This window comes from Mirounga leonina, unplaced genomic scaffold (assembly GCF_011800145.1).
Source record: "Mirounga leonina isolate KUSES-001 unplaced genomic scaffold, KU_Mleo_1.0 Mir_180, whole genome shotgun sequence".
Lineage (NCBI taxonomy): Eukaryota > Metazoa > Chordata > Mammalia > Carnivora > Phocidae > Mirounga > Mirounga leonina.
In genome coordinates, this window is record NW_023270469.1 from 17667217 (window position 1) to 17685947 (window position 18731).

At 45.2% G+C, this 18731-nt stretch overlaps 2 protein-coding genes across 6 annotated transcripts in view; one reads left to right on the forward strand and one right to left on the reverse strand.

Annotated features, from left to right (window-relative positions):
- Positions 1-7778, reverse strand: part of PRMT7 (protein arginine methyltransferase 7) — a 46729-nt gene extending 38951 nt beyond the window's left edge. Inside the window, exons 1-2 of one of the 4 annotated variants that reach the window (XM_035024909.1) lie at positions 7679-7778; positions 2712-2889 (exon numbers count right to left, since the gene is read on the reverse strand). In XM_035024909.1, the coding sequence (XP_034880800.1) occupies positions 2712-2806 (95 nt within the window). In that variant the 5' untranslated portion in view covers positions 2807-2889; positions 7679-7778. Of the gene's footprint in view, positions 1-2711; positions 2890-5534; positions 5569-7112; positions 7194-7678 lie in introns of those variants that run through there. The other 3 variants (XM_035024910.1, XM_035024911.1, XM_035024905.1) reach the window with 3 other exon arrangements.
- Positions 7779-7818: 40 nt separating this feature from the next.
- Positions 7819-18207, forward strand: SLC7A6OS (solute carrier family 7 member 6 opposite strand). Of its 2 annotated transcripts, none has more exons than XM_035024917.1 (5): positions 7819-8050; positions 8175-8456; positions 14938-15141; positions 16190-16307; positions 16749-17437. In XM_035024917.1, exons 1-5 carry the CDS (start codon positions 7856-7858, stop codon positions 16835-16837), a joined length of 888 nt encoding a protein of 295 aa, XP_034880808.1. In that variant the 5' UTR covers positions 7819-7855; the 3' UTR covers positions 16838-17437. The 2 variants fall into 2 exon arrangements, with proteins under 2 accessions (XP_034880808.1, XP_034880807.1); XM_035024916.1 differs by lacking the exon at positions 16749-17437 and adding an exon at positions 17444-18207 and having other exon boundaries at positions 7827-8050.
- Positions 18208-18731: the final 524 nt, after the last annotated feature.

Consider the following 18731-nt stretch of genomic DNA (forward strand, 5'->3'; position numbering starts at 1 on the left):
ACACTCTCAATCAACAGAGGACCTCCCTCTTCGGGTCAACAACAGAATCACGGGAGAGTTTTTGTTTTTTTAAAGTAGGCTCTACGCCTAACCAACATGAGGCTTGAACTCACAACCCTGAGATCAAGAATCACATACATCACCACATCAAAAACTAATGATGTATTGTATGGTGATTAACATAATAAAATAAAATTTAAAAAAAAAAAAAAAAGAGTCACAGACATGCTCTACTGACTGAGCCAACCAAGCAGCCTGGAGAGCTTATTTTAAACGCAGATTCCCATGATACATGCAAATAGATCCTGACCCAGAAAACTGGGCAGAGTCTGGAAATATGCACTTGAACTGGTGCCCCAGGCAAGCGTGACATAGTTCATACTCTACACTTTGAGGAGCACTGTACTAAAAGAATAGTGTTGTTGTTTTTATTTTTTTTTTAATATTTTATTTATTTGACAGAGAGAGCGAGAGAGCACAAGTAGGGGGAACAGTAGAGGGAGAGGGAGAGGGAGAAACAGGCTCCCCGTCAAGCAGGGAGCCCTATGCGGGGCTCGATGACCTGAGCCGAAGGCAGATGCTTTACCATCTGAGCCACCCACGCGTCCCATTGTTGTATTTTTTTAATGGCACAACAAGGCTTTTACATGTGAACCGACCTACGAATGTGTAGTTGAAATCTGGTTCTGCCTTTCTCTGCCTTTCAAGAGGCATTTCTGGTCCCCATCTTCCCAGCTTCATCACCCCACCACTCCCCACCACTCCACAGACACATCACTCCCCCAAAGCACTACTAGCCCACTCCATCAGTAACATCCAGGATTTCTGTCCCAGGTGGACACTCCCTCTTCCTGGAACGCTCTCCTCTTTCCCACTTTCTGGCCATTCCCTCCTGGTTCTCCTGCCTCCCCTCTTCCAGGATTCCTTCTTCAGCCCTCTACCTTTCTCATTCCATACCCTCTCTGAGAGCCTGCAATCTCTTCTAGTTTCAATTCTAACAACTGCAAATTGGCTCCAGACCCATGTTTATCTGCCCACTGGCATCTCTACCTGGATGTCCAAACCCAGATACCTAATCTCCATCACCTTCCTCTTCCCAGCAACACCCATTTCTCCTGTGTTCTCCCTCGGGAACAACAGCTCCTTCCACTCCTTCACTCTAACCAGAAATCTTGGGTGCTTCTTTAATTTTCTCTCTCGTTCCTTCACTGCATCCAGTGAGTTACCAAACTCAAGCCCCCTCGAAGCTGTCTCCTCCTCTCCCCACCTCTACTGCCTCACCTGTGGGGTTGCAATAGCACCCAAATGGATTCCGCTCCCTCCAACCCACTTTCCACACTGTTCTCAGTAAACGTTCCAAAACGCAACCTAATCTGTTTGTTCCCTGTTTAACATCTCAATCACTCAGAAAATAATGTCCCATATCTTTAGAAAGAAGGTAATGTTTTTGATCCCTTATTCTGCACCACACACTGTATTTCACTCACTCATCAACCTTAAAATAAAGATATATGAAGAAATGTACATTATTACATATATCAAGCCATGTATTATCATACTGAGGCTCCAGGAAGTGAAGCAGCTTGACCAATGTCAGACTTGAGACAAGGCAGAGCCCAGACTTACTCTCATGCTCCTCTTCCTGCATTTTGCCACCACCCTTCACAATATGACCCTGCCTACCTTTTTCAGTATCCTCTCTCACCACAGCCCTGCTTTTGTACCCCATTCCAGCCCCTTCAAACTGCTTGCAACCCCCCAAATCAGTTCATCTGGAAGGTTACATGGAATCCCTGCAGCTCAGAAAGCAATTTCCCTCCTTCTAGATTTGGGAAATCACTCAACTATCACTCCCCAGCCCAGCTGTTCTTGCTGCTTCCATGAACTCTTGTGCCTGTATCCACTGGTCTTTCTCTCACTGTCATAATTTTTTCTATGTCTGTCTCTTGACAAAACGGCATATCCCTGGGACGCCTGGGTGGCTCAGTTGGTTAGCGTCTGCCTTCGGCTCAGGTCATGATCCCAGGGTCCTGGGATCAAGTCCCCCATCAGGCTCCTTGCTCAGCGGGGACCCTGCTTCTCCCCCTGCTTGTGTGCACTCTCTCTCTCTCTCTCTCTCTGACAAATAAATAAAATCTTAAAACACAAACTGCATGTCCCTTGAGGATGGGAACCCTATCATCTTCATTTTGGTATTCACAGTCCTAGCACGGGGCTAGCATGTTGTATGCACTTAATGATTGCTAAAGAACAGTAACTCGCTTACGCAGGTTTAAAGATCCCATCCAAGGAAAAAAAAGACACATTTTTTCACTTTTTCCATTCAAGAGAATTTAACCATATGTTAAATGTATCACCATTTCGGTAGCACAAGTAAATGATTAAATTTCATAAACACTACCACTACCAACTACTACTACTACTAACTACTACTACTACTACTGACCCTTGGGTCCTCTTTGCTCCATGAGACAGACCCTCCAAGACTCCAATAAGGCTGCTACGTGATATCTGACTCTCCACACAGAAATGACTTTGCCTCACTCCCACACAAACCTATCTGGCTAAGCAGACCTGCTCATGACCAATATCTGCCCTGAAGAGCAGCACTAGGTAATGCCTAGTCCATATTCAGATCGCATTCCAGGGCTCCTGCTTTGACATCAAATGCCCCACCCAGCTGCAACCAATTGTGAACACACCCTTGTTACCTGGCAATCTCCTGGTGGTAATCATAGTGCTCATCCTCCTCCAGCCACTCCACAGATCCAGTGGTCGGATTGGCCCGCCCGCAGAAGACTTTCATGGTGCCAATCAGCTCCTTGGTTTTAGCACAGAAACGCAGCCTTGCCAGCTCACTTCCTGTGGACAGGTCTAATCGTCTGAAATCTATTCACATCATAATACCCAAAATGGAGAGAAAAAAAATTTTAAAGACCAAAAAGAAAAAGGAAAAAAAAATCAAGAAATACACAAAACTGTCAAAGCCCCTGAAAATATTTGTTAATCAGTATTTTAATCTTTCCAGCAAGTTATCTGATTTTATATTCAGCATATAACATCAAAAACTATAATACATAAATTCATAAAGCTATCTGGAAACTTCAGCAGTCCTCAGTGATTCCAACACAGGTCAAATGAGCCTCAAAGTAAAGGCATGTGAGAAGAGAACTAAAGCAGAGGGAACAGGAGGCTAATAGGAAAGGAGAAACAGAGACTGGGGTGGTGGTAAAAGAGTGCCGCCAATACGGCCTCAGTATATCAAACACACTTAGTTTAAGGAAAAATAATGAAGGGACGCCTGGGTGGCTCAGTCGGGTTAAACGTCTGCCTTGGGCTCAGGTCATGATCTCAGGGTCCTGGGATCGATTTCCGCATTGGGCTCCCTGCTCAGCGGGGATTCTGCTTCTCCCCCTGCTTGTGTGTTCTCTCTCTCTGACAAATAAAGAAATAAAATCTTTAAAAAAAAAAAAAAGGGGAAAAATAATAAAGAGCAATTCGAACAAACTAGGAAAACCTTCATCTAAACAAATAAACCACAGCTATAAGCAAACATCCCAGAAATATGTTGAGCCAAAAAATTAGCAAATCACAGAATACATAATGATTACATTTATATAAAATTATAATTATGCAAAACAAAAACCATATATCCTTTAGGGATCACACTAAAAAGCCATAGAAGGGAACGAGGACCGTGGTTACCCTTAAGAGGGAAAGGAAAAGCCTGGGATCAAGGAGGGCCACAGAGGGGACTTCAAAATAGCACTGTTTCCTCCATAAATGGGTGGTAGGATTAAAGAGGTTCACGATACTGTCATTCTTTATGCCTTACCATTTTTTAGTAACCAGTACTTCTTACTCAATGTTTGGTTTTAAAAGCAATTTTAAAAGGTCTTCATCTAGGGGTGCCTGTCTGGCTCATTCTTTATAGAGTGTGCAACTCTGGATTTCAGGGTCTTGAGTTAGAGCCCCACATTGGGTATAGAGATTACAGAAATTAAAAAAAATTTTTTTAAGATTTTATTAGAGAGTGCGCGCGCGCACAAACACGCAGAGGGGCAGAGGGAGAGGAAGAAACACACTTCCTGATGAGCAGGGACCCTGGGATCATGACCTGAGCTGAAGGCAGCCGCTTAACCCACTCAGCCACCCAGGCACCCCTAAAGAAATAAAAATTTAAAAGAATATTCATCTAGGGCACTCGGGTGGCTCAGATGGTTGAGCATCTGCCTTCGGCTCAGGTCATGATCCCAGAGTCCTGGGATCGAGTCCCACATCAGGCTCCTTGCTCCTTGGGAGCCTGCTTCTCCCCCTGCCTCTCTCTCTGTCTCTCATGAATAAATAAATAAAATCTTAAAAAAAATAAAAGAATATTCATCTAAAAAACATCCTTCAAATAAATGTTGCCAGATTCATGTCTTGTGTGCGCTATTTCCGCAGAGATCTACTTCTGACAGAGAAACACCACACCTCAAAGTCTGAAGGCACCTCTCTGCAAGTCTGAGCTCTTCCAGCATCCTGCCTCTTACCCTCAGAAAACATCAAGTGTTCCACACTTCCCTTCATTTCCTGTTAAACACTGATCCTTCTTCAGGAAACCTTAGAAAGAATGCCTACTCCATAGATCCCTAAAACGTCCCTAAGGCACTTAATTGGCCAGAATTATGGCCTTTCTCTTGAAGTTATCTAGACTAACTAAACGCCCCGAACACTGAATTCTTACAAATGAGGACGGGGAAAATCTTTTCTGAAAAGACTGAGGCAGGGGCGCCTGGGTGGCTCAGTCGTTAAGCATCTGTCTTCGGCTCAGGTCATGATCCCAGGGTCCTGGGATCGAGCCCCGCATCGGACTCCCTGCTCTGCGGGAAGTCTGCTTCTCCCTCTCCCACTCCCCCTGCTTGTGTTCCCTCTCTCACTGTGTCTCTCTCTGTCAAATAAATAAAATCTTTAAAAAAAAAAAAAAAGAAAAGACTGAGGCAGTCAGTGGTCTGGTTCAAAGTAGTCAATTTATCCTTCAGTGAAACTCGACTTCTAAAATCTCAGTGTATCCATCCTCTCATCTAGTGGCTCTCAAACTTTGTGGCAACCTCAGTAAGAAATATACTTTACATCAAGACACAACACACACACATAAACATAAGCTTTCACTAAACAGTATTTAGCCTTCCTGTCAGCAAGGCCCTCTGATATATTCTACTCTATTTCATTTTTTTTAAATTGATCACGATCTGGGGTGCCTGGGTGGCTCAGTCAGTTAAGTCTGCCTTCGGCTCAGGTCATGATCCCAGAGTCCTGGGATCAAGCCCTGTGTCGGGCTCCCTGCTCATCCGGGAGCCTGCTTCTCCCTCTCCCTCCACCCTGCTTGATGTTCTCTCTCGCTATCTCTGTGGTCAGCTCTGTCTCTCTCTCAAATAAATAAATAAAACTTATAAAAAATAAATTGATCATGATCCACTAAATTGATTTCATAATTGGTGGGCTGCAACCTATAGGTTAAAAAGCTTTGCTAGAATCAACTGTGAACGGGGCACCTGGGTGGCTCAGTCGGTTCAGCGTCTGCCTTCGGCTCAGGTCATGATCCCAGGGTCCTGGGATCGAGCCCCGCATCGGGCTCCCTGCTCGGCGGGAAGCCTGCTTCTCCCTCTCCCACTCCCCCAGCTTGTGTTCCGTCTCTCGCTCTCTCTCTCTCTGTCAAATAAATAAAAATAAATCTTTAAAAAAAAAAAAAGAATCAACTGTGAACATCTCCTGCTAATTAAAAAAAAAAAAAAGAGTACAACTATCAGAATCCATAATGTGCTTTAGAAAACTATGTCCGGGACGCCTGGGTGGCTCAGTCGTTAAGCGTCTGCCTTTGGCTCAGGTCATGATCCCAGAGCTCTGGGATCAAGCCCCGCATCGGGCTCCCTGCTCGGCGGGAATTCTGCTTCTTCCTCTTCCACTCCCCCCTGCTTGTGTTCCCTCTCTCGCTGTGTCTCTGTCAAATAAATAAATAAAATCTTTTAAAAAAAAAAAAGAAAGAAAGAAAACTGTGACCAAAAAAATGCTACAGTAGAAAGAAATGGCCACATCCGGCTGAATGTTCAGTGAAGACTTAAAAGATGGCTACGATTTAGGCAAGCATGGGAGGGAGAGGGCACTTCACCAGATTAGAAAGACTCAGTCATGCGCAGTGAATAAACCAGTTTAGCTGAAGTAAAACTGAACAAGGAGTCAAACATGTCAGTGGGGTACATACTGTGGAGAACCCTGAAACCCTTATCCTGTGGGGTATGTGGGATCAACTCTTAAGTCATTTAAAGGTTAACAGTGTAGTATTCTAATCTATGGAATTCCCTTTTTGTCTGTGCTCTTGCTTGAGCTTTACAAAGGACTACAGTTTTTTTTCACACCGGAGAGGTTACTGGTTTCATATAAATGTAAATAAATGCTTGCAGGTGGGAAACATGTCCTGTAACCTCTCTGGGTGAGAACTACACATCTACTGAGAAATCCCCTCATTTATTATTACAACTTGTCTTCTCTCAAAAGGAATCACACTCCAGATTCAAGAGATATTTTGACACTCCCCTCCTCATTCTCCAAAACCTGTCAACTTAAGTGATGGTTTATAAGGAGGGAATGGAAACCACCCTGCCAAGCCCCAAGTGGATTACCTGTCAGACTTCAGAGCAGGTATTTGCTTCATTCATTCAAAATTTTAGTAAAATTTACACAATGCCGAACACCGCATTTGGGACTGGAGGACTCCCATAAACAAAAAAAGGAGATCTTTGTCCTCCAACAGATTAGGTTTTCATGAGGGAGAGACTAAGGATAAACAATCCCAGACTGTATGGGTGCAAGAAAGGAAATATGCAGGATGCTATTAAAAAGAGTAACAAGGGTATGGAAAGACTGAGGAAGGTGTTATTTAAATTGAGACATGCAAGATAAGCCAGGTTAAAAGTTATGGAAGAGTAGTGCTTATGTTTCTGGAAACCTTAGCCCTACTTTTCCCCTACCCCTATTTTCCCTACGGGGGGGAAAAAGTAACTAAGTGCATAAGCAAAAACTGACAAAAGCCTGAGTGACTGAAGCACTCTGAGCAGAGGTAAAATAGGCTATACCGGTGGGCTTCTGCAAATCACACTGGGCCAAGCTGGGTTCGGAAAGATGTTTGGATTTTGTTCTACATGCACTGGGAGCCACTCAAGAGTTTTAAGCACAAAAATGTCCACGTCAGATGTACGCTTTTACAGGGCCGCTCTGGCTAACGTGTGGTGAATGGACCGGTTTCCAACTACTCAACACAGTGACTGGGAAAAGCGAGCCCATAAGCAGTTCCCTGAATCCAAGAAACGTGGCCCAGCTAGGGGTGCGATGCTTGGAGTTCCGTATGTTTGCGGTTCGAGTCTCTGTCGCTGAGAGGAGGCGCCAAGTAGTATAATCCAGGTCCCCGTGGAGGTCACCGAACAGAACCGTTTCCCAGTTCTCTTGCCAGCCCAGGAGGGGCTCTCAGCCGCCCCATAAGGACTCTAGAAAGGTCCTCGAGAATCCGAAACAGACGGAAACCCTGGCGGCCCAAAACGCCCACGCCAGGTCCGTCAGCCCGAGACCTTGGGCTGTGAACAGAGGATGGCTGCACTCGGGACTCTACTGCGACCCCACCTTCCCAACCCGCCCAGGGCCTCACCCGCCGCAGAAACCGTTCCGTTCACTTCCGCCGCCGCCTCCACCTGGCCGCGGCTGGCGAGAGGGGGCGGGACCTCCCAGCGCCCGCTGAGCGTGCCGGGAGCGAGGCCCGGAAGCGGAACTTGAAGGCTCTCCCGTCGCACCCCACGCGTTCCCACAGTGCTCCGCGACAGCCGCTATGGAGGCCGGCAGGACTGCAGTGCTTCGCGTGAAGCGGAAGCGCAGCGCAGAGCCTGCCGAGGCCCTTGTCCTCTCTTGTAAACGCCTCCGGAGCGGCGCCGTCGAGTCGGCGACTCAAAAGACACCCTCCGAGGATCTGGAGAGAGGGCCAGAGAATAATGTCTTCCAATTGGTGGCCACTGTGCGCTCCCAGGTATTGGGCGGGATGGAGCCGGTGTTTGAAGGGGATCTTAGGGCACTGCCGGGACGAAATTGTATCCCTGACCCGTTGACGAACCTCCTGCTTACGCCGGCTTCCCTCCCCTACCACCTTCCAGGAGGAGCCAGTCCAGGCGCTCGTTCGAGCCGCCCTGCGCCCTTCCCGGGGCAGCCAGCAGCGTATCCGCCGCGATCTCCGCGCTTCGGTTCGGGAGATCCGGCAGGAGGGCCGCTACAGGGTGATCTCTGGCCGCCGGTCCTCGGGGATTCCCTCGGGTGGCCCAGAGTCCGAAGACGCACTGGGAAACCCAGAAGCATCCGAGGACGCAGGTTTCCAGCTGTTCGACCTGGTCCACGAGGAAGGAGACCCAGAGGCCGTCGCCACCGCAGGCTCCTCCAAAGTGAGTACCCGCCCAGAGAGCACTGGGCTTCCCCGGACTGATAGTGCCAGGAGTCTGGGCGTTAAGTCAGCACATAGTTAAGAGGAGGTACACGGCTTCGCCTTACTGATGGATGATCTGTCAGCCCTGGTAACCTCGTTTTGCAGGTTAGGTTATTCATTCAACAAATATTTACTGAGTGGCCACTATGTGCCAGGCATTGTTCTTAGGTTCTGTGGATATAGCTTTGAGGACTTAACACTCTTTTTTAAAAAATATTTTATTTATTTACTCGACAGACAGTGAGAGAGGGAACACAAGCAGGGGGGTGGTGGGAGGGAGAAGCAGGTTTCCCGCCGAGCAGGGAGCCCGATGCGGGCCTCGATCGCAGGACCCTGGGATCATGACCTGAGCCGACCGAGCCACCCAGGCGCCCCGAGGACTTAACATTCAGGTAGAGGAGAGAAACAGTAAAGAAGTGAAATTCAATGTCAGATGGTGATAGGGAGGGGCTGTGTGTAGGGGAGGTGGTGGCAGGGAAAGAGTTTTCCATTTCAGAGAGGGTCTCAGAAAATGACATGAGAGTGAGAACTTGGAGGAGGTGAATGGCAAGGAACTGTGGATATCTTAAAGACAGTTTGGTGTGTTCAAGATCACTGTGCCCGGAGCCCAGTGAACTGAGGAGCTGGAGCCCAGTGAACGGAGGAAGAATAATAAGGAATTTGGGAGAGGATGCCTGCTAGACCCTGAAGGTACTTTTAAGGACATACTGCCTTTCACCCTGAGATGGGGAATTACTGGAGGTTTTTGAGCAAGGTAAAGATAGAACAGATGGAAAAACTCATCAAAGGGAGGTTAAAGGACTGGTCTTGGGTAGCAAATCAAATTTGAGGCAGATTGAAGTGTAGAGTGCAGGTCTTCTCACATTTAATCCAGTGTTCTTTCCGTTGTTACATTTACTAAATTTGTTTTGTACCTCAGTTCCAAAAAACAAACTCTACTACATGTATTAAGACTATAGAAATAGGGGCGCCTGGGTGGCAGTCGTTAAGCGTCTGCCTTCGGCTTGGGTCATGATCCCAGGGTCCTGGGATCGAGCCCCGCATTGGGCTCCCTGCTCGGCGGGAAGCCTGCTTCTCCCTCTCCTGCTCCCCCTGCTTGTGTTCCCTCTCTCGCTCTCTCTGTCAAATAAATAAAATCTTTAAAAAAAAAAAAAAGACAATAGAAAATTATCAAGCTAAGGTTTGCCTCCTCTTGATAAGCATTAAAAAAAAAAACTTCACTCTTCACTCTTTTGATAGTTTTTGAAGTTTAAAAACTGAAATTTTAATTCAAAATTTATCAAGCAAAAAATATTTAATTGTGGTGCTAATATACTTGGATAACAATTTGGGCATGATGACTATAGCCACTTCTTTTACCAAAACTAACTGAAGACTGATTCATAAGTTACAAGTCAAATATCTTTTAAAAGTAAACCAGTGTTGAGTGGAATCAAATCTATCAAATAGCTCATTCAGGGCGCCTGGGTGGCTCAGTTGGTTAAGCGACTGCCTTTGGCTCAGGTCATGATCCTGGAGTCCCTGGATCGAGTCCTGCATCGGGCTCCCTGCTCAGCAGGGAGTCTGCTTCTCCCTTTCCCACTCCCCCTGCTTGTGTTCCCTCCCTCGCTGTGTCTTTCTCTATCAAATAAATAAATAAAATCTTAAAAAAAAAATAGCTCATTCAGTTTTATAACAAAAACTAGTATATAAACTGATGAAGGATGTGAACACAGATCTTTCTCAACAATGCAATACAACTGTAAATACATCAAAAAGTGTTTGCTCGTTGGGGCATCTGGGTGGCTTAGTCGGTTAAGTGGCTGCCTTAGGCTCAGGTCATGATCCTAGGGTCCTGGGATCAAGCCCCGCATCAGGCTCCCTGCTGAGCAGGGAGCCTGCTTCTCCCTCTCCCTCTGCCCCTCCTCCCTGCTTGTTTTCTCTCTCTTTCTCTTTCAAATAAATAAATAAAATATTTTTTTTTTAAGTGTTTGCACGGGGTGCCTGGGTGGCTCAGTCGTTAAGCGTCTGCCTTCGGCTCAGGTCATGATCCCAAAGTCCTGGGATCAAGCCCCACATCGGGCTCCCTGCTCCTCGGGAAGCCTGCTTCTCCCTCTCCCACTCCCCCTGCCTGTGTTCCCTCTCTTGCTGTGTCTCTCTCTGTCAAATAAATAAAATCTTTAAAAAAAAAACAAAACGTTTTTGCACATGAAAGAGTGGGACATCTGGCTTGCCAGCAGTCACCTTCATTTGACGTGCAATGGAAGAGCAATTTAAAAATGGGTAGTGTTGAGAAGGGCAAGAAGATTTTTGTTCAGAAATGTGCCCAGTGCTATACTGTCGAAAAGAGAGGCAAGGCAAGCATAAAACTGGGCCAAATCTCTATGGTCTATTGAGCGAAAGACAAGTCGCGCCCCTGGATTTTCTTAAAAGGATGCCAACGAGGTATCCGGGCACCTGGGTGGCTCAGTCGGTTGAGCGTCTGACTTCAGCTCAGGTCATGATCTTGGGGTCAGAGGATCCAGCTCTGCATTGGGCATGCTCAGCAGGGAGTCTGCTTGTCCTTCTGCCCCTCCCGCCTTGTGCCAGCTCTCTCACTCTCAAATAAATAAGTAAAATAATAAATAGAACAAAGGCATCACCTGGGGAGAGGAGACACTGATGGAATATTTGGATAAACCCAAGAAGTACATCCCTGGAACAAAAATTATCTTCGTGACATTAAGACAGGAGAAAGGGCAGACTTGATAGCTTATCTCAAAAAAGCTAAGGAGTAATAATTGGCCACCACTTTATTACAAAACAAAAATGTCTCATGTCTTTTTATGTGTACCATATTTAAACTGGTATCATACACCAGAATTCAGATTATGAATGGCTGATAGAGTATTTCTTTTGGACAGTCCTGATTTAAATAAGATTGGCTTGTGGTTAAATGAATAGGATCAGCTTTTTGAACTTTGATAGTAATTCTGGTTCAGCAAGTGCTGTCTTTGTTTTCTCCTTACAGAGATTTGATTATAATTGATTAGTAATGGTCAGCTTTTTAAAAAAATTTTATTTGCTTTTTAAGATTTTATTTATTTATTTGAGAGAGAGAATGAGAGATAGAGCATGAGAGAGGGGAGGGTCAGAGGAAGAAGCAGGCTCCCTGCCGAGCAGGGAGCCCGATGCGGGACTCGATCCTGGGACTCCAGGATCATGACCTGAGCCGAAGGCAGTCGCTTAACCAACTGAGCCACCCAGGTGCCGTTTAATTTTATTTTTAAGTAATCTATACACCGAACATGGGGCTCAAACCCACAACCCAGAGATCAAGAGTCATATACTCCACTAACTGAGCCAGTCAGGCGCCCCAGTAATGTTCAGCTTTTCATGGAGTCGGTAAATGCCATCTCTAAACCTATAGATTGATTTTATATTTAGACTGATATAACTGGTTATATTAATACATATGTAAATACTGAGGAAATCCCTTCACTGTCTCATAGAACAGCAAGACTCAGCTGTGTTTCAAGTTGTGTTTGTTAGCCTGTTAAAGGCAAGGGCTGAAGATAAGCTGGCAGTGTCCACTTTATCTTTTTGGTCTTAACTATGCCAATGCGGTTAAAATTCCCTGCATCTAAAATGTTGCCTTTTGCTTAATGAAAGGTATTTTAGTGTGGTTTATTTATAATATTAAATTAAGAATACTTAACACTTCTCACATTTTATAGATGATCTGTAAGGTCAGATGCTTTTAAAGCTCATTGTGACAGGATATAGTAGCACATTTTGCTTGTGGATTCTTTACTAAGCCAGACTACATTCTTGTCTTTTTTTTTTTTTTTCCAGAATTGTCTTTTATTGTTTATTTATTTTTTTTAAAAAAAGATTATTTATTTATTTGACAGAAAGAGACACAGCGAGAGCAGGAACACAAGCAGGGGGAGTGGGAGAGGGAGAAGCAGGCCCCCCGCCGAGCAGGGAGCCCGATGCGGGGCTCGATCCCAGGACCCCGGGATCATGACCCAAGCCGAAGGCAGACGCTTAACGACTGAGCCACCCAGGCACCCCCAGAATTGTCTTTTAAACAGCTAATCAAAAACATCTGTAGAATTAATCACAGATTTTAAAAAATGTTTTGCCCTCAGTAATTATTTTTTTAAAATGGATTTAAGCTGAAAGCAAATTTGGGGTTTTATGCATACTAGACTATCAGGGGAAAGGTTGTTGATAGCGCTGCTGGCAAGGCCATGATTAAAATGGTACATAAATGTAGTGCTTAAAATTGATGCAAGGCTTTTGGAAAACAGCATGGCTTTACATATCAGAAATCCTAAAAATAGCTTGGGGCCTATTTGAAAACTACTTAAATTTATTTTTATTGTTTGGATTCCAAAGCCATCTAAACATCTAAAGAAATTTTAAAATAGTGACAGCATTTTTGCCACATTATATTTCTCATTTTTTTTTATTTTTTAATTTAAATTCCATTAATATATAATGTATTACTTGTTTCAGGGGTACAGGTCTGTGACTCACCAGTCCTGTATAATAGCCAGTGCTCATTACAACACATACTCTCCCCAATATCCATCACCCAGTACATTTCTCATTAATTTGATGCCATTTATTTATTTATTTATTTTAAAGATTTTTATTTATTTATTTGAGAGAGAGAATGAGAGAGAGAGAGCAGGAGAGGGGGGAGGGTCAGAGGGAGAAGCAGACTCCCTGCCGAGCAGGGAGCCCGATGCGGGACTCGATCCAGGGACTCCAGGATCATGACCTGAGCCGAAGGCAGTCGCCCAACCAACTGAGCCACCCAGGCGCCCAATTTGATGCCATTTAAATTTTAAGCAAATATAGTACTATTTTAGAAGAAATCTTAAGTGAGAAAAGTTCCTTTTATTTTATCTAGTGATCTTACCCCCAGGATTTATCCTAGAGAAATAAGGCAGCAGAAGCAAACAGCTATGGGTGTGCCTGGGTGGCTCAGTTTAAGCGGCTGCCTTCAGCTAAAGTCATGATCCCAAGGTCCTGGGATCAAGTCCCACATTGGGCTCCCTGCTCAGCGGAGAGTCTGCTTCTCTGCTTCTGCCTCTGCCTGCCATTCCCCCCTGCTTGTGCGCACTCTCTTTCCTCTCTCTCTGTCAAATAAATAAATAAAATCTTTAAAAATATGTATTTAAAAAAAAGTACGACATCATTGGGTGCCTGGGTGTCTCAGTTGAGTGTCCAACTCTTGGTTTTGGCTTAGGTCATGATCTCGGGGTTGTGGGATCAAGCGCCCCCCACTTGGGCTCCATGCTTGGAGGGGAGTCTGCTTGAGATTGTTCTTCTCCCTCTACCCCTCCCCTGCTCACGCATGCACTTGCTGGCTCTCAAATACATTTTTTTTTTTTTTAAGATTTTATTTATTGATTAGAGAGAAAGGGAGAAAACACAAGCAGGGGGAGCAGCAGAGGGAGTGGGAGAAGCATGCTCCCTGAGCAAGGATCCCATTTGTGGGGCTCTATCCCAGGACCCTGGGATCATGACCTGAGCCGAAGGCAGCCTCCTAACTGGCTGAGCCACCCAGGTGCCCCTCAAATAAATCTTTTTTTTTTTTTTTTAAGATTTTATTTATTTGTTTGAGAGAAAGAGACACAGCGAGAGAAGGAACACAAGCAGGGGGAGTAGGAGAGGAAGAAGCAGGCCTCCCACTGAGCAGGAAGCCCGATGCGGGGCTCGATCCCAGGACCCTGGGATCATGACCTGAGCCGAGGGCAGACAAATAAATCTTTTTTTAGTATATGTGCTGCCGAAGCGAGCACGACAAATAAATCTTTTAAAAAAGAAAAGGGACATCATTGTGGGCAACCAGGTGGGAGTAGTCATCAGAGTCCAAGAATCGCTTTTAGATCCCTATAGGAGGTCACACAAAATGCAGAGACATTGGGGATCAGCCCAAGAAGTGCTGCTGTGGGCCTGCAGATCCCTAAGGGGAGATCTTCTCAGGCCAGTCTTTCCATATACTCTCTTATGTTGGTCAAGCACAAAAGAGCAGAAAACTATCTTAAGTCTATCTCAAAAGAAAAACTACATAATTATTTTAGAAATAGTTAATTTTTTAATTTCATAGCTAATAGACCAGTAGGACATGGGGATAAGAATCTTGAATCTAGGGGTGCCTGGGTGGCTGAGTCACTAAGCGTCTGCCTTCAGCTCAGGTCATGATCCCAGGGTCCTGGGATCGAGCCCCGCATCGGGCTCCCTGCTCAGAGGGAAGCCTGCTTCTTCCTTTCCCACTCCCCCGCTTGTGTTCCCTCGCTCGCTGTCTCTCTCTGTCAAATAAATAAATAAAATGTTAAAAAAAAAAGAATCTTGAATCTAACATAGACAACTATAGAGATTTCCTTCACTCAAATCTTAAATTTCTCCTTTTGGAACATCCATGTTTTAGATCATGCATGTATCATCTCTTGATTTCTTTACAGACATCTGACCCGGATGTGATCCTCTGCAATTCCGTAGAGTTGATCCGTGAACGGCTGGCTCTATCTGAGGATGGACCAAGAATCGGGCACCAGGAGGAGCAGAAGGATGACTATGTGTATGACATATACTACTTGGAGATGGCCACTCCAGGATGGATTGAGAACATCCTCTCTGTACAGCCCTATTGCCAGGAGTGGGAGCTGGTAAGGGGACCCATTAGGATGAGAAGGGTATGAGGTAGCCTAAGCAGTTCTCTAGTCTGGGTGCTTTGTTTCCCTGTGTTCCACATTGCCTCCAGTGGGTTCAAGATTGTTCTTAGCTCTTCCTGTCCTTGTTTAAATGGAAAAATTTATTCTAAATGCCTTCTAGGAACCTGGGTTTAGTGCAGGGAATTTTGGGAATGACAGGTACACTGAATTTTTGCTCTTAATAGTTCTTTTACAAGGTTTGCAACATCATTTTTATCATTTATTAACACCTACTTTCAGGGGAAAACATATGGGGGCTTATAATAAAGACAAAATAAACCAGAAATTCTTAACATGAATAGGAATAAAAGCTTTTTTTTTTTTAAACTGGATCTTAAAGGGGGGAGACCTTGGATTAAGAAAGCTAACATCCTGACATTTTTTTTTTTAAAGCAATCTCTACACCCAATGTGGGGCTTGAACTCATAACCCTGAGATCAAGAGTTGCAGCTCTATTGACTGAGCCAGCAAAGCACCCCTTGACATCATTATTTTTAAAACAAATTCTAAAGTGAGGAGCGGCACCTTATCCCATACCTGCATTGCAACCATAGTCTCACAGTCAGGCACCCACCTTGGATCATTGCATAGCCCCTCTCCCTGCGCCCCTCACACTTAGATTTTGGTTCTGGTTTTTGGCATCACCCATAATCCATATAATCTCTCTCCCACCTGGCTGTCCTTCAAGTTTAAAGATCAGTGCCAACACTTACTCAGAGGTCTCTCTCCTCCCCACCTTGGTGTGTTCCCTTCTGGAGTTCATCCTATCCCACTGGGAATGTGATGGCTGGAGGTAGACTCTGAGAAGTAGGGCTGCTGTCTCTACCTTGTAGCCCAAGGTTACTACAGCCCCTTGTGCAGCAGACTCAGACCAGCTCCTAGGCTGCCTCTTTTCCACACAGTGCTCTTAAGTGATTTTTCCAAGTTGGTCTGCTAATAGCTTCCCCCACAGCACAGCCTTAGAGGTTTTGACTTATACTCATGTTTGTGTTGAGATGTGCAGGTGAATGATGACCAGCAACCAGAAGATATTTATGAAGATGATGATGATGAGAACAGTGAGAATAACTGGCGCAATGAGTATCCAGAGGAGGAGAACACTGATGGAGATGAGTCCAGAGGTACATGGGTGGCAGCCTTGGATGGGAAGGAACTAGTGGGATCCAAGACTGAGGTGTGAGCATGGTTAACAAGTACATCTTAACTGGCTTTCCTTCTCTGCCATTGAACTCCCAACAGCTCAACCACAAGCTATTAGAGCTATAGGAGCCCCAAGAACTAGTGTTTCCGGGGGAAGCCTAGGTTCAAATCCTTAGTTCTTTTTTTTTTTTAAGAGTATTTTTTTTTTTAAAGATATTTATTTGATAGATAGAGATAGCGAGAGCAGGAACACAAGCAGGGGGAGTGGGAAAGGGAGAAGCAGGCCTCCCGCTGAGCAGGGAGCCCGATGCGGGGCTCGATCCCAGGACCTGGGATCATGACCTGAGCTGAAGGCAGACGCTTAACGACTGAGCCATCCAGGCGCCCCTCAAATCCTTAGTTCTGTCATTTCCTATCTGTAGGACTTGGGGAAGTTACTTCACCTCATGGAGCCTCATCCTCTCTCCAGAAAACAGGAGAATATTGCACTAACTTCAGTGGTTGGGATTAAGAGAAACATCTTAGGTCAGTGTCTCTTCTCCTGCTTCAGTCAAGAAGGTATTGAAGAGGTTTGCCAGTTGGAGCAGGGCTAGGATTTTGACAGATCAGTTATCTAACTTCTCAAGAAGTTGCTTTGTTTACAATGTTTTGAGAAAGATGCAACACACAGACATGGTAGCTGGGGGAAAGAGGAAGGAAAGATACTCTGGTGACACAGATCCTTCAAGGATTATGTTCTTTGTGCCAACAAAAAGAATTTCTCAGTGTCTGTTAATGGAAGGACAATTAATTAAACTGTGACTATTCTATCTGGGAAGTACTGATATGTTAAAAGGATAGGGGCAGACGTGAAATTATGTTTACAGTATGACTACAACTATAATAACAAAAAGAAATCCTATCCTTAGGGGAGAAATGAAAAAATACTCCCAATGTTGTTGAGGGATTTGGTTTAGGTAGTACAAACAGGCTTGCTTTTTTCCCCCCCTAAATTCTCTTTACTGAGCTAGTATTGTAGAAGGAAGAACAACAACAAAAAAACACAGACCTTCCTGAGATGGGAAACGATTATCATGGTCACCTAGAAACTCAGAGCCCATTCCTGTTATCATTCTAGGCTCTGATGAATACGACAGCCTCAGCGAAGAGGAAAGAGGCAACGGCCCACCACAGATGTGGAGCAAATACCCTTTGGATGTGCAGAAGGAGTTTGGCTATGACAGCCCCCATGACCTGGATTCAGACTGATGATCCTGTGGTATCTATGAAGTTCAGTCATGTGCCCTGAGGGCTCTGACTGCAGCTTCAGCCATCCTGGTAACATCCCTGGGTTTTCTAGCTTAACACGAAAGGAAAAAGCATGTCCAGCAGCACCATCCTACCAGTGAAAACGTGTGCTAAAGGACTGTGTCTTTTTCAGTAACAGTAGGACCCCTTTGCCTCAATCAAAAGTGACTCTATAGTCTGGAGGAAAAAATGCCATAAAAGTGAAGCTTCCTGGCCTGGGGATTTTCCCATTCTCCTGTGCTAAAGCCAGTAAGTGGAAGAGAAACTTCTGTTTCCTTAGCACTAAGCTTTAGCTTTCCCATACCACCAGGCCACTGCCTCCACTAAAAGCCTGTTTCTTTTGATAGATGGAATCTAGAAGGGCTACATTGGGTCCCTTATAGCAACACCGACGGGATAGTGGTGGCTGTTAGAGAGGGAAGTAGAATCTGCCTGAGCTCTGAGAGGTTTTAAGTTAATAGCTGTCTCCACCGCCCTGCTTCCTGACTCTGATAATGGTTGTAAAGACTGCTGTCTTCCTTTGTTCCAGGGAGAACAGGACATATGAATGTGATACTCTGTGTTTAGTAAAAATTAAAGGGAGCAAGAAAATTCCTTGAAAACTTTTTTTTTTATAAGATTTATTGAGAGAACACGAGCAGGAGGAAGGGGCAGAGGGAGAGGGAGAGAACGATCCTCAAGCAGACTCTGCATGGAGCACAAAGCCCAATGGGGGGAGGGGGAATTCCAGGACCCCAAAACCATGACCTGAGCCGAAATCAAGAGTCGGCCACCTAACTGACTGAGCCACCCAGGTGCCCCTACTTAAAAACCTTTTAAATCTGAGTATCTTTTTTTTTTTTTAATTTATTAGGAGAAGCAGGCTCCCCACTGACCAGGGAGCCTGACACAGGGCTCAATCCCAGGACCCTGGGATCGTGACCTGAGCCGAAAGCAGATGCTTAACTGACTGAGCCACCCAGGTACCCAGATCGCAATGTCTTTTTTTTTTTTTTTTTTAAAGATTTTATTTATTAGAGAGAGAGCATGAGAGGGGGGAGGGTCAAAAGGAGAAGCAGACTCCCTGCTGAGCAGGGAGCCCAATGTGGGACCCAGTGCCGGCACTCCAGGGTCATGAC

What these genes read in the sequence shown, in the direction of transcription:
- SLC7A6OS (XM_035024916.1), top strand. Translation starts at nt 7,856, where the DNA reads ATGGAGGCCGGCAGGACTGCAGTGCTTCGCGTGAAGCGGAAGCGCAGC. An exon ending in TGGCCACTGTGCGCTCCCAG is followed by an intron (nt 8,051 to 8,174) that starts GTATTGGGCGGG and finishes ACCACCTTCCAG; the next exon opens with GAGGAGCCAGTCCAGGCGCT. An exon ending in TGATGGAGATGAGTCCAGAG is followed by an intron (nt 16,308 to 17,443) that starts GTACATGGGTGG and finishes TTATCATTCTAG; the next exon opens with GCTCTGATGAATACGACAGC.